At 48.8% G+C, this 23714-nt stretch overlaps 1 protein-coding gene across 3 annotated transcripts in view; it reads left to right on the top strand.

Annotated features, from left to right (window-relative positions):
* Positions 1-23714, top strand: part of RANBP3L (RAN binding protein 3 like) — a 235833-nt gene that overhangs the window by 150627 nt on the left and 61492 nt on the right. For all 3 annotated transcript variants that reach the window (XM_069627137.1, XM_069627138.1, XM_069627139.1), the window contains 2 exons: positions 22717-22837; positions 23437-23579. In XM_069627137.1, the coding sequence (XP_069483238.1) occupies positions 22717-22837; positions 23437-23579 (264 nt within the window). The remainder of the gene's footprint in view (positions 1-22716; positions 22838-23436; positions 23580-23714) is intronic.

The raw sequence follows: 23714 nt of genomic DNA, 5'->3' as shown, positions 1-23714 counted from the left end.
CCCTTACGGGCTAAGGAAAAAGCCACGAAGAGATGGTCAGTTGTCCTAAAATCAGCTGTTCTGGCAACATAGTAACTCGGTGGCCTCTTAGGGTCAAGCTGATGAAATCGTTCCTCCTGTTTAGAAGGGTGAGGAGGAGGATAGAAGACCAGAAGGTTGATAGATTGTGACAAGTGTTGTGAAAAGTGACATTCTGACACAACCTTGGGAAGGAAACCAGGTCTTCTCTAAGTGAAACATTTTCTCAGAAAAACGTAAGAAGGGTGGCCTACAGCATAAGGCCTGAATTTCACTCACCCGCCTAGCGGATGTGATAGCCACCAAGAAGGCTTTTTTCAATGAGAGAAGCTGCAACGAGCAAGAGTGCATAGTCTCAAAAGGAGCCGCCATCAGAATGGTAAGGACCAGATTAAGATCCCAATCTGGGACAACAAAAGGAGTTGGCAGAAACTTATTTACAAGGCCTTTCAGGAATTGTGCCAGTACCGGAATCGTGAAACATGGACCTTGATCCGGGGATCTTTTAAACACAGACAAGGCTGCCAAATATGCTTTCACTGTGGTAACATAAAGGCCTGTAGAGGCCAGTGACAGCAGAAACTCCATCACTGCAGTGGTGAGGCAAGAGATGTGGACACTCTTGTGTTCCCTGCACAACGCCTTAAGTTCTCTCCATCTGCACGCATACAAAGATCTTGTAGATGGTATGCGTGCAGCCAGCAACACCTCAAGTACTTCTTCAGAGAGGTCCCAGTCATCATATCTCATCCTCTCAAGAGCCACGTATGTAGGTTGAGGGATTCCGGGGTTGGATGGAGTATCCGGCTTTCCAACTGGGTTAGGAGATCTGGTTGCTGAGGCAACCGGTGAGGCGGACAGATGGACAGATCCAAGTGGTCAGAGTACCACGTTCTCTTTGCCCAGTCTGGGGCGATCAAGATCATGGTCGCTCAAAACCTCTTCAACCTCCGGAGAACCCATGGAATGACGGGAATTGGAGGGAACGCGTATAGGAGAGGGAAGGCCCAATCCATCAGAAATACGTCCCCCAGTGCACCGTTTGCTGGGAATTCCCTTGATCAGAACAGTTTGTATTTCCTGTTGGAACAGAGCCACTGCTGGGTTACCCCAAAGAGAGAAGACCTCCTCTAGGACTTCCTGGCACGCTTCCCACTCGTGAGAGACCGTGCTGTGCCTGTTCAGGACATCCGCCAAGTTGTTCTCTGTGCCGGCTAGATGAACTGCAGGGACTGAGATCTTGTTCTCAGAACCAAAGCATCATCGCCTCCGTGCAGAGGGCGCAGGAGTGCACTCCACCTTACTTGTTGAGGTAGTACATTGCCACTGTGTTGTCCGTCAAAATGGGCACCTGTTTCCCCTGCAGAGACAGGGCGGGGTATGCTTTCAGGGCTAGCCTGATAGCATGTAAATTCTAGCCTGTTGATGTGCCACTTGGCTTCTATTGCTGACCAGGGGCCGCTCACCATTAATAATTGTGCCGGTGCTTCTGTGAAAGTCCGGGGGCGGGTGCCGTCCCACCCGCAGTCTTGTAGTGTGCCGATCCGGTAACAACAGTGCCGGTAGGCTAACCGGCACCGTTGTTACCAGACCGGCATACTCATAATGAGGCTCATTGTTCCGGAATAAATGCACCATCTGTGTCAAGCTGAGTACTCTCCTCGGTAGGGAAGCCCTTTCCCACTCGGGTATCTGGGACTGCTCCGATGAATTAGAGCCATTGGACTGTTGTCATGTGGGACTTCTTTAAGTTAAGGGAGAAGCTCAACTTGTGCAGCAATGAACAGGTGTCCTGGAGATGAGACAAGACCTGCTCTACAGACTTCCCTCGGATCAACCAGTCATCCAGGTATGGGAATATGTGGACTCCGGATCTCCTGAGGTGGGCTGCAACTACTGCCATGAGCTTGGTGAAGACTCTTGCGGCGGAGGTAAGATCAAAGGAAAGCACCTTGAACTGAAAGTGCATGTCTCCTATGGTGAACCTTAGGAACTTTCTGTGCTTTTGATGTATTGGCACATGGAAATAGGCGTCCTATAGGTCTATTGATACCAGCCAATCCTGAAATTCGAGAGCGTGGAGAATTTCTCTCAATGTCACCATCCAGAATTTGTCTTTCCTCAAGAACTTGTTAAAGGCCCTGAGGTCCAGAATGGGACGGAGACCTCCTCCTTTCTTGGGCACCAGGAAATACCGGGAATACCAACCCAATCCTCTCTGTTCAGGAGGTACCTCTTTCACGGCACCCTTCAGCAAAAGGGCTCTCAGATCTTCCTGGAGCTCCTGTCCTGGTTGTATTGGAGGCGGGGGTGGTCTGTCCGGTGGTTTTCTCAGAAACGTCAGACAATAACCCCATTGAATGAGCTGTAAAGCCCAGGCATCGGAAGTAATTCCCTGCCATTGGAGCATGTGCTCGATCAACCGTCCTCCAACTGGTGCACTGTGAGAAGGGAAATCAAATCAGCTTCGAAGGCTGGGTCGCTGACTCTGCCTGTTGGCCCCTAGAAACCCCTTTGCCCCTTCTTCAGCGCAAGAAATGCTTCTGCCTTTGCCTGGCCGGTGGGAGCTGCGTTCTTCTGCCATAAGGAGCATATCTCCTGTAGCCCGGTGCTCTAGAAGCAAAGCTATAGGCAGGTTTGGATGACTGCGCAGCTAGACCCAAGGATTTGGTAGTGAGTTTAGATTCCTTGAATTGTTCCAGGGAATCATCGGCTTTATGGCTGAAAAGATCGCCCTCGAAGGGCATATCCAAAAGTGTCATTTGGGCATTGGATGAAAAACCAGAGGTCTTCAAATAGGCATATCTCCTTAAGGTTATGGCTGACGCCATAGACCGGCCCACACAGTCGGTGATGTCTAGGCCCGTTTGCAGCGACTGCCTGGCCACTTCCTTCCCATCCTCCACTAGCTGTAGGAAGCCCTTGCACATCTCTCGTTCCGGAACATACTGGGGAGCATTTTCCACCGCCATCCATAGGCCGAAGGAGTATTTTTTGCAAAACTGCTTGCCACATTGGTCGCCTTGAGGGCCATGCTCCCTGATGTGAACGCCTTCTTTGCAGGGCATCTACTTTTTTTGCCTCTCTGTCTGGGGGCAGAGTGGACGTAGATGATGCTGGTTTAGAAGAGACCGTAGCAGCTTGTATAACAAGCCCTTCTGGGGAGAGGAGAGGTATAAGGGGTCTCCCCTAGCCGGCCTGTACTTCCCTGAAATTATGGAATTGACGGGAAAAATAGAACATGGTGTTTGCCATAGTTGTTAGCGGATTGGCAATGGCCGGGTTCAAGGGCACATGTCGTTCAGAGGACAGACCACCTTCTAGGATGTCAGTGAGGTCGTAAACTTGAGGAGGTGCCACTATTGAGTGTACACCCAGAGTGTCAATGACAATTTCCACCAGAGCTCTAAATGTGGACACTTTGTAGAGAAAAGGCTGAGACTGTTGAAACTCTACATCTGGTAACGTGTCCAGACCACTGGCGTCTTGGAGACCTTGTGCCATTTGCTGTAGTCTACTTTGGTCCTCAAAATAGACGACCCCACATGAGCCCAAGAACATTGGGTCGACATCTTGGTTGTCGACGTCGTGCTCGATGAATATACTCGTCATGGTCTTGAAAAATTCGGACCAGGTTGTGGTGTAAAGAATTTGTCGACAGCCGACGACTTTGAGGGATTGACCTTCGGCGGCGTAACTGTGGATGTCGGTGTCGACTGAGGTCGAAACACTGTTTCTGCAACATCCATGGACACACAGGGATAATCCGACTTACATACATCTTCGGTTTCGAAAGGTTAATCAGCGCCGACGTAGTCAGTACCGGGGCACTGGTAGGCCCCGCCGCCGGCTTACCTCTTTCCGTCGACAGCCTCCGCCGACGATGGCGGTGGCGCCTTTTCTTTTTTCGGGACGAGGGAGAGTGACTCCTCGAGTAATACCATTTCTTCTTCTCCCAGTGTTTGTCAGGGGTATGACCCTCAGTTTCGGCCTCCGAGATCTGAACCATCGACCGCGCCAGAGATTTTGAGGGCAGTCTACCCAGAGCGAGCTTAGCAGCTTAGTCGCAAAGTGACTTCGGCTGCATCTTGGCGCACGACGGCCACTCGTCTGTCCCGTGACCCGTGCCGAGGCACCAGAGTCAACTTGTGTGGTTCGGTTAGGGACATCTTGGTACCACAATCGATACACCGCTTGAAACTGAACACTCGTGTGACCGACATCTCGCAGCAAGGAATTTCGAAAACGTTGAAGAGACTAGCTCTGTGTTCCTAAAGCAGTGTGTTAGCGCGCAGAAAAAAGGAATTGAGATCAGGGCTTAGTGACGCGCTACTTATACAACACCTGACGTCATGTCCGAAGTCAACGACCAGACGCTGAGCAAGACGGACCGATGGTCGACGGCTGGGTCGAGATCCACTACGCCCCCTGTTGAAGATTTTCCGAAGCAGCGACGCTGGAGGGAATATCTATCAGATGAGGAACTGCGGGAGAAAAGCAATCCATTGAAATAAGTACTATAACATATCATATGAACACAATTATAAAAAAACAAATCAATACTTATGGGATACAACCCAAAGTATAGCCTTATTAAGAATACAATCAGTAGTCGAGGTGAGTCAAACCTACAACACATTTAGAATGGCAGTCAGCTATTCATGTGGAGTAAACCAGGTTATAAATACTTTTAGAATAACATCAGTAATTCAAGGGTAGTAGACCCCATCAGTCCTGCAGTGACACTCAGTTATTGTTAAGGAGAATTTTCATTTTAGTGTCTAATTCCTCCCTCCTTAGAGACCCCAAGCTCTTTTGCTCGACTTTGACTTTTTTAAATCTTAACCTGGAATAAGTGAGCCCTTTTTAGTGCACCCCTCACTGCCGTGCTGTCACTCGGGATTTCTTCCGGCGTTGCTTCTCGGCGCAGCTGAACCGGCAAGCTGGGTCCCGGGGGCTCTTATATATACAGGTACCTCGTCGCCAATTGTTAAGAAGTTACAGACAGAGACTGTAACAAGTGTATAACTTAGTTTATTCGTAGAGCCCCCGGAGAGCTGCCTCCAAGGAGAAACCAGCAAACATAATGGTTCTGGAATGGCTGCATTCCAGAACCACTACAACTTGGATTCCACACGTTACGCAGTGCTACTGCACAACGTGGGGAACCCATACATTACATAACACCCTTTTTCTCACTCACTCATGTGTTTTGGTCTGATTTGGTTTCTGTGTTTCTTTTGACTGTGGAGTCTGACAACCTCCATAGGCATCATCTTTACATTGTGACACACAACACCTTCAGCGCAGTGCCACAGGGAGGTCTCTAAGATTTCCCAAAGATTTAAATACCTTCTTTTGGTTAAAATGTTTCCGAGAGAAGTGAAGTGAAATTTACTTTACTTACATTTTGTAACTTTCTAGACCCAGCACACACTTTCTTACAATAGGGTGCTGGAGGGGTTACTTAGTATCCCCTTTGTCTACTTTCTCATGTAACATTTTTATGTTACCCTTTCTACAATTAATGGCTGGTGGCAGTGGTTTACTTTTTCCTACCATTGGGGGTTATTATGACTCTGGCGTTAGCCGTGCCGGTAAATTAACTTTCCGGCACCCGGGAATGGGCAATTACCAGGGCATTACAGACCCGGTAATTGCCCATTCCCAGGCGCAGGAAAATATTACTCCCCATTCCCATTTGATACTAACAAGTGTATATAAATCCTATTGGACTCAATGGGAATGGGAAGGATGGATGCACCGGCACCATTCATGAATGGTGCCGGTGCATCCGTTAAGGTCTGCGAGCGGGTGCCTTCCTGCCCGCCAGGTCAGACCTAGCAGGCTGAAAGGCTCCCACTCGCAGACTCGTAGTTTTCCGGTCTGGAAACAACGGTGCCGGCAAGCTTACCGGTACCGTTGTTTCCGGACCGGCAAACCTGTAATGAGGCCCATTGTGTGTTTCTACCACGGGCTGCAATTGCAGCTGCAGTAAAGCACCCAGGGCTGCCCATTTTGTCAAAATGGCCCTGGTCTTCTTTTTTCGCCATTTCTTGTTGGAAAGGTCCTTCTTGAGATTTAGTCTGCGCGCCAAACCAGGTTTTGTCCCTTTGTTCATTTTGTCTTTGGCGAGATTCACTGGTGAAGCCCACCTCTGACTCCAGTATGTCTGGCAGGGGCAGGAAGTGAGGGAGGTGGCCTAAGCTCCCTGTGCTTAATTCCCTTGGTTACAGGGATGCACCCAAAGGTGATTGACCGGCTGGATGTCCTTGGAGGACAGCCACCCTGCTGTGTGATTGACAGCTAGGCTGCAAATGAATGGGAGAAACCTGCATAAAAGGCTCAGGGCCTCATTACACGGACGGCGGTAAGGGTTAACGGTCACCGTTAATGGTAACGGTGACCGTTAACCCTTACCGCCGTACTACGAGGTCCCTTAGCGGGTTGGAGTTTTAACGCCTGCTTTTTGCAGGCGTTAAATACCAACCCGCTAAGGGACCTCGGAGCTAATTACGGCACCGCAAAATTGCGTTGCCGTAATTAGCGCCTTCCCCAGTCCCATAGAGCCCTATGGGGCAGAAATGGGAATGGGGAAGGGCAATGGCGGAAAGGGGATTTACCGCCCCTCCAACCTTGGAATGGGGCGGTAAATCCCCTTTCCGCCAAGGCGGTGCCGGTATTTTACCGGCATGGTCCAGGGTGCTAGTAGCACCCTGGACCACCGCCTTCCGTGTAATGAGGCCCTCAGTCTTTTGCTTGGAAGGCAGAGTCGACCACTGGATGAAGGAATCTGAAGAAGAACTTGGAAGAGATGCCTACTGCATGGTTTGCCCGGTGAAACCCTGCTGCTGTGCTGAAGCTCCAAATTCGCCTCGACTAGAGAAGCCCTGCAAAGGAAGACTTCTCCCCTTGGGTTGGTGGGTCCAATCAACCCCAAGACAAGCTCATCTGGAAATCCTCTCTGAGCTGGTTGTACTTCCATTGCTGCTGCTGGAACCGGTTGCCGGGGAAAGGAACACCAGAATCGAGTGAGTATCTTTAAGTCTGACCCGAGCTCCAGGAGTCCCGGGAGGAAAGCACTTCGGCAATGTGCGCGCCTTGGAAGCAAGACGACACGAAGCAACACAGGTTCGATCCCCGGGTCCGCTCTTAGAAACATCTGGGTGTTTAAGCGCATTATAAATACGCAACTAAGAGAAAAACAATTACGCAACTACAAAAAAAAAACAATTCCTGTAACAGCGCCTCGATGCCTGTGGGCTGTGTGAGCGCTTTAAAAATGTAAAAATAAAAAAAAAAAATAAAGATCCTCTGGACTCCCATGAAGCAGGACTGAACAAGCCTGAGCCACCTCAACAGACTGCTGGACCACAGATGCGAGGAAAGTCCATCAAGGTATCCGAGGACAGCAATGGTGCTATTTGCGATGGTCGCCAGAAGCTGAAACCGCGAAGTGCCGCTGATCTGAAGTTTGCCCATTGCTGCCACCGACCTTCCATTCATAGTGCAGGAGTCCCCCGACGTCCTCCCTCTTGTCCCCATGACAGAGGCACAGGAACAATATCTCTAACAGCTCTCTGAATTGTCTTGTGCTTCACCTCTTGAGCAATCAGGCCAGGGGGGACAAATCGACACCTATATTTTGCCTTCCTGGATATAAGAAAGCCATTGGATTGTGTCCTCAGAGCTAAACTTTGGGAAATTCTGCAATCTCAGGGCTGCCCTCCATGTTACATAAACTTAATTCGAGTACAAGGCTTGATATCAAGTTGGACCAGCAGCGTAACCTATCCAACTTGGTCTTTAGCAAGCAAGGTTTGCGTCAAGGCTGTGTGTTGGCCCGCTTTCTTTTTAACGCATATATTTCAAATCTGTAGGATAGCTTCAACAATGTGGGGGCGAACTCTCCCAGACTGGGAAAGCACAAGCTTGGTTATCTCCTTTACGCAGGTGATTTGGTTTTCGTGGATTATACTTAAATTGGACAACAATGTTCTTTGGAGGCTGTTAATCTCTTTTTCAAAAGACTAGAGCTCGAAGTCAAAATCCCAAAGTCTAAAGTCCTAGTCATGAATCCTCTGAAAAACAATCTAAGGAGAACATTGTTTAATTGGTTATTGTGTCAGAAATTGGACGTTGTGCAGCATTTTAAATATTTGGGTGTTAGATTTGGCAATAGGGAATCTCCACAAGTATGTTTAGCCCATAACAACGTTATTACTCTTAAGTGCTGGAACCCAATTACGATTACTTGATAAACGCTATGGGGGTTTTTCATTGGCTCCTATGGTGACAATGTATAACCAGAAGATAATAACAAGTTTGACACATGGCACAGAGACAAAGAAGGAATGTTGGGATTGGGTAAAATCTGAATCGAACATCTGAAAGAGAGTTTTGGGCCTCCCTTTGAGTACACCATTGGCAGCAATTAGCCATTAACTGGGTCTTATCTCTATAGAGGCACGCATTGACTGGTGATGTTTACAGCTATTTAGAGCGATTTTGCAACTTACAGAGAATACTTTATTTGTTATTCTTAATGAACTTTGGGGCAATAGCACTTTGAAAGTGTTGGTTAACTGGGTGAAACCGTGTCTTAATATACTGACCAAAATTGGCTCCAACCAGGCAGAATTGCTATGCAAGCTGTATAGGGTAAAGAAAAAACTCATAGAAAAAGATTGGATAGCAAATAGAAATTTGTTGGCAACCTATACAGTTATTGACCATTTTTACAGAGATGTAAAACCTTTTAAGATGCTACAACCGGACCTGCAAAAACACATTTCTAAAACATGCAGAACTGTTATGCTGAGAGTTAAATTGAATTTGTATCTGCCTAATAATGTTCTGTGGCGGATATCGAGACACTGAAACATCTGATGATCTCGTGTAGCGGTCTGTTGGTACTCGTGTTGAAGCATATCAAAATTTAGACTCTGTTCCTGGGAGTATATGTGGCACCATTTGTTAATGAATCCAGGGGATATGTTGTCTGTAGCCGTTATGAGATATGTACATATCATTTTTAGGGCCATTTAATTTCCTGTTGTATATGTCACATTGATATCCAGGTGTACCACCCCCAGTAGTTAGGATGTACTGTTAGACTAGATCTGGCTCTGAATAAGTAATTACTTTTCGCACTTGTCACTTTATATATTAAACGTTTTGCTGTTTTATTTCCATTACGACACGAAACCTAGCAATTCTAAGCTGATAGATGAAAAGAAAAAGGCAATGAAAAAGCACAGAGCACTTTACATTGCTCCAGATTGGGGTTTGAGACGGAGTCATTTAGGATAATTGATATTATCTTGTATTATGCACTTTATGCTAAATGCTGCTGTATTTGTGATATGTGTTGATATTTGTCTGCAGAAAGTGTATGACATGAGTTTATGACATGATGGTTTTACTGTGTTCTTAATATGTATTTTAGCATGAAATTTGTTTTGTTGTTTACATGTGTGTATAATGGAAATGGGGTTTTATTGAGGTATTAATGTAAATCTAAATTGTTCATGTATACAAAGTTTTCTTTGATAAACCATGACACAATAAATAAATACATTGTTAGCCATATTTTGCATTTAGCTTAAGTGTGTAAGGTCGCCATATTTTTCATTTAGCTTAAGTGTGTAAGGTCGCCATATTTTGCATTTAGCTTAAGTGTATAAGGTAGCCTTACCTTGCTTTTAGCCTAGTTGTGTAAGGTAACTTTATTCGGGATTTGGCCTAATTCTGTAAGGCAGGCTTATTCTGCATTTGGCCCAATTGGGTAGAGTACCCTTACATTGCATTTAGCCTAATTACGTAAGGTAGCCATATCCTGCATTAAGCCAGTTGTGTAAGGTAGCCATATTCTGCATTTGCCCTAATTGTGTAAGGTAGCCATATTCTGCATTTGCCCTAATTGTGTAAGGTAGCAATATATTGCATACAGTGTTTCTAAAATCAATCACTCAATGTCTGTGCTCCCCTTTTAAAACCAGGCTTTTTCCTAATTTTGTTAATATTTCTGTGCATTTTAAGCACGGCTCTCTCTTAGGCAAGATTGTATGCAGAACTCCTTGGGTGCACTATAACAACCTTGACCTCTTGGCAATAGGAACCCAACCTTTGGTATAAGTCTGTACTACACAGGTTGGTAGTGTGATTGAGCTGCCAGGCTTATCTCAAGAGGGGTCAGTGTGAGCTGTAGGGGAGTATCACAGAGATTCACAGTAACAAGTATTCAAATAAACTCTTACACACAAGGTTTCTTGATGAAACAATTATTAATGTATTTAACAGTCAGTTTCAGTAAGTCTTCTTCAGAAGGGGCAATATAACAGTAACACTCAAATAGACCTCAGAAATACACACTCTTAATATTTCTAAATCAGTAAGTACCCTTTTGGGATAGCCCACAGACACTACCTACACCTTCAGGTGACTTCAATAGTTAGAGTGCTGGGGACATTAATATATCACTGTTGCATTTAGAATCCGGTTTAAGAGTTTGTCAAAGAGAAAGGTTATTATGGCACAACAAGAGATCTCACAAATATTTCTGAACGCAGGTAAGTACTTTTGTACATCAAAGTAGGGCCACAAACTGTTTAGGCTTGTGAAGTAAAGAAGCTGTTACAACTCTACAGAGCAGCCAAGACAGGTATCAGCAGAAAAGCGTACCGAGTCTGTGCCGGTCCTCGCGTTGAACCCGCGCGGCCGACGGAGTGCTGCTGCCCGCTGGGGCGCTATTCCTGCTGAGCCCGTACATCTGCTGGAGCTGCGGCTGGCTGCGCCGGATCTTGCTGCCCGAGAAACCCTCTTGCCCCCCCTCTGTCCCCCTCCACCTGTTGGGTGTTGTGTGGCCGGGCCCGCCTGCACTGTGGTGAACGCTCTGCCTGCCCCCCCCTGCTGAGGCGGCCGCGGGGGGCCGGAGCCACCTTCCCTGCCCTGTGCGCCCGCCAACAGAGTGCCTGCCTTTGCCAAGACATCCAAACCCCGACGCTGGGGGCAGCGTGGTGCAAGCGGGGCTGGCGGCTCGTGCCCCATCCTGCCCGGGCGCCTTGGAGGTTCGTGCCCACCCTGCGGATCCTGGTGAGACTCCGCGGCCCCTCTGCGGCTCCTCCCCATGACACACCAGGATCCACAATACCATCAAGGCAGGTGAGGAGCTGGGGGAGGCTGCTCGCTGAGTTCTCCGTGCCCCCCCTGCCATCACAGTGTGAACACTTTGCCCCCTTGGGCCCGGGCCCGGCCTGTGCGATACGGCCAACTGACATTGGGCCACTTTCCTCCAGTGCCCCCACCTAAGCCTGCAACGTGACCTGGTTCCACGGAGGGGCCCACTTGATACCGCGCATACTGCGCTGCAATCTCCTTGGGGACGCGTGCCCGACCACCAGCCATGCAGGCTCCTGCGGGACTCAGCGTCCCCCCTCCTGCAGCTCCTCCCCACCACCAACAAAAGCCTAACCATTGACATCGCTGGTGGAGAGCTGGGGGGCTGCCGGCTGTGCCCTCTGTGCACCCCCCCACAAGGTACTGCTCTACACTGATTTTCACCCCCTCCCGGGCTGGCCCCACACTTCCTCCAACTGCTAACCTTGCCCCTGGAGCCTCGACCATTGACTCCATTGTGAGAGCTACAGACACCGATTTTCCTCCTTGCAGCACCCACACCTGCGCCTACATTGCTGCCTTACCTCCGTGAGGCCTTCGGGCCATGGGCCTCCGAGCCGCCAAAACTGTGCACTACACCTATTATTTTGTGAGCTTAATTGCGGGCGATCCCTGGAGGGACCTGTGCTGAGCTTCGCACCTTCTCCCCACTGCGCACCCAGGATCCCAGCAGTGCGGAGCCCCCTCCCATTTGTCTGTCATTTCCCCAACCTCCACACTGCGACCCAGCTACTTTGGCTTCTCTCTGGGCCCAGTGCCAGACTCTATTCCTCAGAGCATCAGTGCTCCCTGACACTTTAGCTCACACCCAGAGCTGCCCGGAGGAGTGATCGCGGAGGGAGCTTGCTTCTTCCAAATACACAGACCGCATCTCTCTGCTTCGCCCTACACCGTCATCTGCCCACAGCATGTCGAACAGGTCACGCAGCGCCAACAAGGTTGGAGCCATAGACAAGTACACCAAACCAACACCCAGAGCCGAGATGGCAGGCTCCTCCTCGAACCACAACGACACAGACCCCCACCGTCAGACCCCCCTCAGCCTGATCTAATGGCGATGAATGAATCTATGGCGAAAAACTTTGCCTCATTCCATGAGAAGCTCGACGACATTAATGCCAATGTGGCCTCTCTGAGAGCTAAGCTGGACCAGCATGGTGCTCGAATAACCAAAGCGGAGACCAGGATCAGGGCCAATGAAGATGGGATGCTTGCCCTAAAGACTACAGTCACGGAACTGGTGCTTGATATGAAACAAGTTAAGGCCAAGTGTGACGACTTACAGTCTAGATCACGGAGGAACAACATCCGTATTGTAGGTGTTCCGGAGTCCACTCTCACAGGCAAGATGGAACTAGCTGTCGAAAACCTCCTCAAAGACCTCTTCGATAACCCCCAACTTTCCCTGTTCTTCACAGTTGAGTGTGCGCACCGTGCCCTGCCCCCCCCGCCCTAAACCGGGCGACTTTCCCAGACCGATAATTGCTAAGATCCTTAGCTACAGAGTTAGGGACCACATACTACGGCTAGCCCGTGAGAAAGGAGAATTAAGGCTTGAATCACAAATCATCAGAATCTTCCCAGACTTCTCTGTGGGAGTCCAGATGGAGCGTAGACAGTTTAACAGAGTGAAGAAGATGCTTAGGGAAAGGCTCTTCCCCGCTCGCTTGAAATTTACGCATCGCAACAAACTCTACTTTTTCACAGTCCCCAATGAAGCAGTGAAGTTCATCAATCTCGTATCCCGCTCGGAGAGGCAGCTGAAGAAATCAATGATCAATGACTAAGGCGGTTGGCACCTACTATCAGCAGTGAGGCCTATCGGTTGACACCATGATCACTGTCAAAAGATCCTCCTCCCTCCTTATCTGACATCATGGTACACCAACTCAACTCAATATCCTGCTGGCTGCGAGCACCCTGGCTTGAGGACAACGACAGCCTGATCCCCACTGCCTCAACTATACTTGGATAGGGGCTGCCTCCGCCTCCTGCCTCGCCTCCAGGCCCCCACTGCTATTCATGTAGCAGCTACCATGAGTTCACCCCTTGTCTGTTTTAATGCATCATAATGTTACTTTTTTCGCAATCTTGATGTAATTTACCGTGTAAATGTATAGCGGTGCACCGGCACCACCTGATTTGCTAAAGTTGGGTTCGCGGCAACCCCCACTGCAGTTGCAATGCCTAATCTGGCGGTTTGCTATCAGTTATGCCCCTGTTGGGCAGGTGGGCAGGTGGTGCCTAGTTGGGATTGGCACGCTTGCGCACAATGTTTGGGTGGGTTTCAATACACTGCTAGTTAGGGGAGGGCAGTGAGGGTGGAAGGGGGCAAAGTTGGGAGATGTTACATTAAAAATGGCAAGAAGGCAGTGGCTGTGGCTACGAAGAGGCACGACGATGCAGTAGCAGTAAATGTACCACTGAAAGGTGGCAGATCTCATTGTTGGGAAATTCCATAGTGCTATATTATGACCATTAAACTAATGACATGGAACATTCGGGGGTTAAGCAACTTCACAAAAGCCAGTAGGATAACTGCATATGCCCAGAGACACAGTATTAAAATACTTCTCCTTCAAGAAACACATACCCTTGGGCACCTCACAGCATCCCTCGCACCAACTTGGGGTCCCACCAGGTTCTACACCAAATACTCCACGCAGTCCAGAGGAATGCTGACCCTGGTCCACAAGTCAGTTGAATTTTCACTGCGCACTAGCTACATAGACTCGGGGGGGGGGGGCAGATATGTAATCTTACACTGTCTTCTGGCCAACAGAGTGTCTACTGGTGAACACATATGCCCCAAATATTGATGGCCCTGAATTCTTTGACGAAGTAACTACCCTACTCATGAAATATATCAGAATCCAAATCAAATGGGGGGGGAGACATGAACCTGATCGTTAATAATGTTCTGGACAGATCTGGTACCGACAGCAGAGCCATGTCCGGGCCGCCAAACGCTTATGCACACACATGGACACACTGGACCTACATGATGCCAGGAGAGCACTCAACCCACAAACAAGAGAGTACACCTTTTACCCGTCTGTACACGACAGTCTTATCTAGCATAGACTTGTTCCTCATATCGGCTGAATTAATGGGTAAGACCACAGATATACAGATACTGGCATACACACTCTCAGACCACTCCCCAGTGACGCTGCAGATCCAGTTTGAGCCTGGCCCACCCATTCATTCCGCCTGGCGCTTTAAATCAGAGGCACTGCGAGATATAGTCTTCAAGGCCGAGATCCTAGCCGACATTAACACTTTTTTTGACTGCAACAAGCGACACGATACACATGATGAGACCCGGTGGGAGGCATTTGAAGTCTTTATCAGAGGTATGTGCATCTCCAGGGAATCTGGGGTACTTAAGGACATAAAAAACCAGCCTACAACGCTCTGAAACCAGGCTTAAAGAACTAGAGCGGGAATACACCTCTGCGCCTTCCCCAGCCAAACTAGTGCAGATAAGATAAGATTGGAGCTGGAAACCTTTGAAACTCACGCCCTTAGGGAGGTACAATACTATGCTCGTCCCCTGGCTGCGCGGAAGTACGGCGAGGGTGACCGACCTGGACGGACCTGCTGTCATGATGCATACTCCCGGAGAGCCAGTCCAAGACCGGCAGCCCCGGAAGCACACATCAGGTACCCAAGGGAAGGTCCAGCAACCCCAAATAGGGGCCCTTTGGACACAGTCCTGGTGCCTTTGGCGCCAGGCTCATTCTGGACATCAGTCATGGCGCCGTAGGCACCAGGCTCAAAAAGGGAGTGCTTTTGGTGGATTTACCTGATGCAGACCATGCTGCCAGATCCAGACCTCTTTGAGGCCTGAAAGGAACTACTTTACCTGTGGGACTATTTTGCCACTCGGGCGTGGTCAGGGAAGGATACATACCTGGTTGGGGAAGGATACATACCTGGGACTTCTTTGGAGGCTATTTAAGCCACGCCCAGACAGCAGCTCACGCTTCGCGTTGCTCTGCTCCTAGCAGCTGGACGCTCACCGTGTCTGCCCCTGCATCCTGACTCCAGCCACGCCCGCTTCAGTCCTGGAACACCTAAAAGGAAGAAGAGAGGAAGAGAAGGTGAATAAAGGACATTACCTGATATTGCATGGGATCCGGAGCCAACACGCCGACGGTCCTAAAGGAAAAGACATTTTTTTTGGATTCCTTGCGTTGCTCGTTGCAGCGCTGCGATCAACTCACCTGTCCACAAGGAATTCCGAACTCCTACGACCATCCGCACATTCCGCTGCATTCCAGCACCTAGGGAGGAAAAGAGAAGAACAAAAGGTGAGCCAGAGAAAACATTGGGAAAAAACTGATTTGCCAGAAGGCTTACCTGGCGATTGGTGGGGGAGAATCCTTCCTCATCTCGGGTTGGCACGCCTTTTGGCAGTACCGCGCCCCGGCCCCTATGGGGAAAAAGGAACACATGCATTAGTGGGTGAACATACAGACATTAGAAAAACCACCCCAACATAAGCTCACCTGAATTATCCACAGCGAATTGTCTTCTCTACGTAGAATCTTCGCTCTGCACCTGCGCTAAAAGACTAAAAGCAGTCCATTGAAAATAAAGGCTAAACAGGAAGGGAGAACAACCCTTGAACTTGATAAGTCATATACTTACGAAAGCGCCTTATTCATCCCAAAAACCAGTAAAGCAACTGGACCTGAATGCCCGTCCGATAACCAGTGAAGTAACTGGATTCTACCGCACCCCTGCACCAGAGGCAGGATGGAGAGCTCGTCATTTCAAATCTTAAGGTGAGAATTAATGGAAGGTTCAGAGGTGGTTTGAAGAGAGAGTAAAAGGGGAAAGGAGGGGTTCGACTCGTCACTCCGCAGGTGATTAAAATCTTTTTCCCCATCTACAGAAAGATCTTCCTACACATCAGACGGGCGAGGTTTGGGGGTCCGGCCCAGTCGGTGTTCCGAGTCCTGCGCATCACCTTAGAAGAGGCCGCAGCAGCCCAGACCTGGTCAGCGTCTCCGTGGGAGTCAGGTGAGCGTTACACCTTGGCCCGCATTGAAGGGGGTAAAACCCGCATCTATAACATTAGGGATGCGAGTGGTGGCCAGCACTGGTCAGACCTGCACATCTTGGGAGATCTTTACGGACTTCTACGCGGCCTTGTACGCCCCCAAGCGCGAGCACAGCCTCCATGACGTAAACAAATCCCTATGACCTACATCTACCAAGCCACCCGAGAGCAGCTGGACGCCCCGATCACCCTTGAAGAGATTACTAAGGTTATTTCTACCCTCCTGAAGGGCAAGGCTCCCAGTCCGGACGGACTCACCTCAGAATTGTACCAGGAACATTGGCATTCTAGCCCCGAGATTACACAAAGTATGGACCGAATCGCTCCGCCTAGGTACCCTGTCCCAATCCCTGCGTGAAGCCCTTATAACCATGCTCCCTAAGCCGGGTAAGCCCCTTGATGAATGTGCTTCCTATAGACCCTTCTCACTGATAAACACAGATACTAAAATATTCGCCAAGGCATTCGTTAACAGATTCCTCCCTATAATGTCGCATCTGGTCCACCCTGACCAAAACGGCTTCGTCCCTGGCCGCTCTACAGCTCTCCATATCCGTCGACTGTTTAATGTCATGTCCAGAATCGATACAAATGCTAATGAGGTTACGGTCACCCTGGATGCCCAAAAGGCATTTGATATGGTGTCCTGGCGAAATATATGTGGGCAGTGCGGCAGAAAATGGGAATCGGCCCACGCATGCTATTCTACATCAAAATGCTATATACAAATCCTGTGGCCAGAGTCTTAGTCAACTTCCTGACGTCGTTGCCATTCACGCTCCATAGGGGTACACACTAGGGCCGCCCGTTCTCCCCTATTTTATTTGCACTAGCAATTGAGCCCATGGCTGACAATGTCAGAGATAAACACACCCGCAAGGGTATACGGCTGCGTGACACACCGGAAATTATATGATTATACGCTAACAACGTACTCTTATACATTAGAGACCCTTCTGTACACTTAGACCCGATCATCCGAGACATAACGAAAATTGGCACGTTCTCGGGTTTTACCATAAATTGCTGCAAGTCCGAAATAAACTACTGCAACCCCACAACCAGCCTGCGAGTTCCCCCTTCGTTGGTCTCCTGGAGGCATCAGATATCTTGGGGTCCAGGTATCCCTACTTAGATCCTCTTTACTGGCCGACAATTACGCTGCTAGTGCGCAACTAGTGGAGTCCAAGCTATCTAGGTGGCGTAACCTCCCGCTCTCCTTATAGGGCAAGCTGTCACTAATCAAAATGATAATAGTCCCCAAGCTTCTCTATATTTTTGCGAACGTCCCGCTATGGCCCGGGAAACAATACTTCTCGAACTTGCACTCCATATGCGCCCAATTCCTGTGGCACTCCGGCGCAGTTCGCAAGAAGTGGCAACATATGACCTTACGCTACGAGAGAGGGGGCTTTAATGCCCTTGACCTTGCCCAGTATTGGATTGCCGCACAAGCCCAACATGCCACACATTGGTATAAACACCAGGATCCACCCCCCCACGTGAAATTCGAGAACCTGGCAAGCAAGGAGGTAAACATCATGTCCCTAATTCTCTATCGCTCATACCACACCGAGGCCCCGTCTGACCCCGTGGCCACCACAACCATGGCATGGAGACGACTGTTGCAGCCTCACCCCGAACATCACCCATACTATAAATGGCTACCTATCTGGCACTTTTTCGGGTCTCGCCCACACACACGACAAACTCCTCATGCAACACTGGCTTGACCTAGGATATCGAGCGCTATCTGATCTATATCCCGAAGGGAAATTCATCACCCCGCAGACATGGCGACCTAGCCACTCGGTTTCAGCTCTTGAGCTGCTACAATACTTTAGACTAAGAGCGGCAGACTGTGCCATGTGGCCCTCTTACCCTGATGAACCCGCTGACTCACCCGAGATCTGCTACATATCCAATTCAGTCGGCGGGAGGGGCATAACATCCTCGCTCTACAAAATGATGATGGCAAAGGCGGCAGATGCACCCCAGACACCACGGGACACATGGAGCAACGAACTGGGCTTGACAATCACAGACTCCATGTGGGGCAAAATGTGCATACACACATGCAAGGTCTCACTCAATTCCAGATTCAGATGCATGCAGTACAAGCTGCTCAACCGGCTATACTACGCGCCCCACAGGGTGGGGAAATTTGCTCAGAACCAGTCCCACGCTTGCCCGAGGTGCAGGTCTAGAGAGGCTCACATACCCACATGTTTTGGTCCTGCTGTGCGCTAGTCCCGTTCGGGAAAGCAGTCACCAAAGCCCTATCTGAGATGGTGGGGATCCAGATCGGCTCAGATCCCCTTGCTATACTGTTTGGGTTGTGGGATGGAGCTTGGGCAAAGAAAGCGTCCACGTTTTTGAACATTGGGGCCATGGTAGCTAAAAAATGCATATTACAATGCTGGAAGCGACGGTCCCCCCCCACCCCTCCTTCGAGATGTGGCTGAAGGCCCTTACCTGGACTAAAATGTGCGAGGAAGACTACATCAATTCCCTCCCCATGAACTCCCGCCCGAAAAATGTGTGGACAGATTTCTGTAGCTACTTGAACAGCAAAGACGACATTGAATTGCTCTCTTCTCCCCTGTCGGAAGAACAGTCCGAAGCATAACCCCAAACTAGGAAAAGACTAATGGGCTGCAAATCCATTTCTCTCTGTATACCCCTGTACATGTCATGCTTTGCTAATCCCAAACATGTAACATTATTTGCTAATCTGCTGTATTACGTGCCTGCTACTGTTCCTTGCCAATAAAGAAAAGTAAAAAAAAAAAAAAGAAACATATTATGCAGAGACATCAAACCCCTGCACGCTCGCCCTGCTCCGTGAGGAGCTTGACAAATTTAGGGTCAATGCTGACCAAGAGGTCCGGTTCCTGGCCCGTGGTCCCCAAGTACAGCAATACGGAGAGGGGCAGAAACTGGGGGCACTGCTGGCACATTTAATAGCTGTAGATAGACGGCCCCCGCATGTGAACAGGGTGAGGGACCCTCGGTGTGAACTGGCGTATTCCGAGGGAGATATCGCAACAGTGTTCCAGTCCTTTTATCAGGAACTATACAACTCCAGGAGATCGGCCGAACCGGGGGAACTCGGGTGCTATCTAGAAGCAGTGGAGTTATATTGGGCAGAGGCACATTTGTGCAAACCCCTTGAGCATCCAGTATCTTTGGAAGAGATCTTGGGGGTAATTAAGTAACTCGCAGGGTCGAAGTCACCGGAAGCCGACTGCCTAACCGGGGAGTTCTGCAAGGCTTACGCCCCTATCCTGGCCCCGATCCTCCTCTGTGTATTCGAGGAATCCCTTGCGATGGGGTCGCTCCCCCCCACACTGCGTGAAGCCAATATAATACTGATACACAAGCAGGGAAAACCCCCCGAAGGACTGTGCCTCCTATAGGCCAACCACTCTGATAAATGTATACAGTAAAATACATGCCAAAATCCTCGCAAACCGATTGCTCCCACTTATGCCCGGACTGGTCCTGGCCGACCAGGCGGGATTCATTCCTTGGAGGAATACGACATTCAGGCTCTGTCATCTCTTCGGGGCCATGGAAATGCTTGACGGCGCATCCCAAGCAATCGCTGTGTTTTTAGCTGCCGAGAAGGTCTTTGATTCCATCGAGTGGCCCTTCCTGTTTGTGGTACTCCAGAAATGAGGGCTAGGCCCGCTCTTTCTTAAACTGGTCTCCTTACTGTACACCAGCCCATCGGCGAGGATAGTGGTGGGAAGAGCGAGATCGATCCGTTTTGAAATGGGATGGGAACCCGAAAAGGATGCTCCCTCTCCCCTTGGCGCGACCTTGGAGCGACACATTCAGCGAAGCCGACCTTCGGCCCACACAGAATGATCACATTGTTGTATGCGGATGATGTGGCCCTCTATATTGGTGACCCGGAGGAGAACTTGTGCCTGGTGATGATACACTTTGGTTGATTCTCAGGCCAGATAATTCCCCATAGCAAATCTGTGGTATTTCCCCAAACGCCTGGAACGATGGAATTCCAGGACGAATATGGCCTAAGATGGGAAAGTACGGGAGTCTGATATCTGTAGGTGCTGGTGTCCCGCCGCCAGGAAGAGTTATTTCGCGACACCTATGGGAGGGCAATTGAGAAACTTCGGATTTCTATTGTGAAAATGGTCATCCTCCCCAAATTTCTGTATCTCTTCCTCAATGTGCCCCTGCTCTTGTCGGGCAGCTTCTTCCGACAGCTTCGTGGGCTTATCCTTAATCTGGTGTGGGCGGGGAAGGCAGCACGGGTAGCATATACGACACTGATGCAGTCAAATGGAGGGGGGGGGGGTTCGCTCTCCCAGACTTTGAGCGCTACTATTGGGCGGCTCAAGCACACCTCCTTGGGCACTGGTATGCCACGTGCTTTGTGAGACCGCATGTGCAAGTGGAGAGGGCACTGGCGTCCCCTCATCTACTGAACGCGGCGATCCTCGGTACGGCCCGAGCAACATCCCACACATTGAATGTAGTTCAAATTACTTGCAAGACCTGGAGGCGGTTAGCGGAGAAGATGGGCCTCACTATTGTTTATTCATCTCTGCTTCCAGCATGCCATGTCCCGGGTCTGCCCCTGATGACTGAACAGGTATACCTCCAGTGGGCAAATAAACTGGGGATAGAAACCCATGGGGATCAATTTGTGGATGGGGAGTTCTTTGCTATTCAACAAGCAAGGAAGCGAGGGGGCAACTCAGCGCTAGATATGTTCATATACTTTCAATTACGACACACACTTAGAGGCCTCTTTGCATAATTCCCAGCGCAGCCTTCGGAGTGGCCAATGATGAGAGGAGTCATTCAGTCACAAGGGGAGGGTCGCCTAGTCTCACAGATTGATGAAGGCCTGATGAAGGAGATAGCATGTGAGGGGAGTGGACCGAGAGCATGGTAGGAGACAGCCTTGGGAGAATCCATAGATGGGCGGATTGGGTGTACGTACTATAACAGACCCAGAAAGGTTCCTTAAACTCCAAATATAAGCAGATACACTTCAATTTCTTGAACCAGGTCTACCACACCCCAGCTACGCTCCATAAGTACTTCCCCACGACCCCGGCCTCATACGTCAGGTGCAATTTCGCCCCGGCCGGCTTCTCCTACCTGGCGTGGGAGTGCCCACAGATTCATAGGTACTGGTCCGAGATACTAGCCAAAATCTCCCTGATCATAGGTGAAACATTGGAATTAAGTCCCGTTCTGGCTCTGTTGGGATGCACAAGAACCTTGCCGCCCACGAGGGGGCGCCTGGCAGGACTACTGTTGGTACTGGCGCCCAGAAGTGTGGCCATGGCCTGGGGCAAGGGGTGCCCCCCCCCACATACAAGGGTGGCTGCGGGATGTTGCTTATTGCCATGATGCAGAGATTGCTTTTATACAAACTTTACCACTGCATGCCCGTCCCCAAGAGTTGTGGGACCCGTACTTCCAATACTTGATCTCCACATCAGACTGAAGACACTAGCTGCAGTATTGTTGATGCCTAGGTCTCGAGTCCTACTAATGACTATGCTATTTTTGGACTGGGGTGGAGGGAATCTGACTCTGTGATTGTGTTTGTATTGGTTGGTTGTTAAAATACAAAAATAAAGTATTAAAAAAGAACTTAGAAGGGTCATATCCTCTGATACTACGCTCATTTTAGAAAGTCATCTGTAACCCAACAGTATGTTTTTTAGTATATTTTCCTATTACTTCTACTTTCTGTCCCTTTCTTCCTTACTCCTGTGATGTTCTCTTAAAAGGGTTGGGCCCTGAGAACCCTGCACCGCAAAATTTAAATGAAACTGCGTTCCTCGGCTCCCAACTGCCAATTCCTTTACCCCACAGACTGGAGTGGAGTCTTGGTATTCTGCCACATTTACTGCTAAGAGAGAGGCATGTTGACTTGAGGGTAACTTTGTTGACTAGTATGGGTAGATTATTCTCAAATCCCTAAACACTGGATCAGAAAAGAATACTCCAAACAAACAGGTACTGGCACCTTTCTAAATGGGGGAATGGTGCATTGTGTGAAGGACCCCTAGGATATGTTGTGCTGCACGGATCTAGACGCCATCCTTTTGTTTTTTGAATTACCCCTCTGGCTACAAACTGCCTGTTTCTGGAATATCGCTCCTTGGGTCAAGCAACGTTTTAAGTTGAGACAGAGCTGGCTAAAGTGGCGAGACATAGCTGGCTAAAGTGGTTTATTTATGCATTTGTAGTGACTTTAAATACATTACAGGCATATTTTAGAAGATGATTCCCCAAGTGCACTATGTACAATCTTTGGAGCATAATAACTTTGCAAATATAGGTTGGTTTGTAACAGTTTTTCCACTTGCTGCAGCTTGACAAGCAAGTCTGTGTGGACACTCAAGGTCAGCATGCCTAGCACCTTTTCCTAAATATATTTTTCTCTACAACAGATCAACTGCAAGCTCTTTGTCTTAAATAAAGCAAGCCAGTCCTGGACTGAAAAAGGCAGAGGATCCCTGCGGCTTAATGACACATCAAGCAATGGATATGGAATGCTGCAGTCTCGGCTAGGTACAAGTCAATTTCTTACATTTGGTTCTATTGATGGGGGTCAATGAGCTTGGTATTGGTTTGGTTCATGGCTGTCCTGTTGCCTGTTTTGTCACCCCTCAGAACCTAAAGTAATTTCCTCATGGTCACTACTGCTGTTTCCAGAGATTAGGAGTGGACATGGCACTTTAGGCATGTTCCACAAAAGATGTGTTTGTGCTTTCCTAAGGTTATTTGTGTTTTTCCATGTTGCCTTAATCATTACAAATAACCCACGGTTTGTAAGTCTCTGCCTACTGCATGGATTTCTAAGTGTGGATAAGAAAAGTAACGTATGTCGAAGGCAACATGTCTTATAATTGACAGAAAGCTTGGCTTTCAGTAATCCCAGTTTAGCATGGAGTGGGATGTGGGAGTTGTGTGGGCCAGCAACATTAGTAAACTGCTTTATCTCAGAAATAGCCCGCACAAATTTAATGCTTTGAATATCTTTGACGGAAATTATTTTGCCTTTTGCAATTTAAGTTAAACAAATGATGCAAAATGGCCTCAAAGCTTCTGTGAACCCAAAGAGATGATTTTTAATTACTGAAGTAACTTCTGGTTGATTCTTATTTTAGTGATGCGAAACCATGGCAGTTTAAGATTGATTTTCAACACTAAGTTGTGGGCTCAAATGAAGATTGAGAAGGCAAACAGAAAAAGCATACACCTCTCTGCGACGGACTTGGAAGACAACGTCATCAGAGTATTTCTAATACAGGTAACATTTAGTTAAAATAAAAAAAAGTATTGGTATTTAAATGCAACAGTGTTACAGCAGAAATTACATCATTCCAACACCTTAATGTTCGCAAAACATAAAAATATTATACGAAATACAAAACACTGCTTGCCA

This window comes from Ambystoma mexicanum, chromosome 6p (genome assembly GCF_040938575.1).
Source record: "Ambystoma mexicanum isolate Mex_15411 chromosome 6p, UKY_AmexF1_1, whole genome shotgun sequence".
NCBI classification, from domain to species: domain Eukaryota; kingdom Metazoa; phylum Chordata; class Amphibia; order Caudata; family Ambystomatidae; genus Ambystoma; species Ambystoma mexicanum.
Note: the sequence above shows the minus strand (reverse complement) of the source record. Positions and strands in the feature narration are given on the sequence as shown.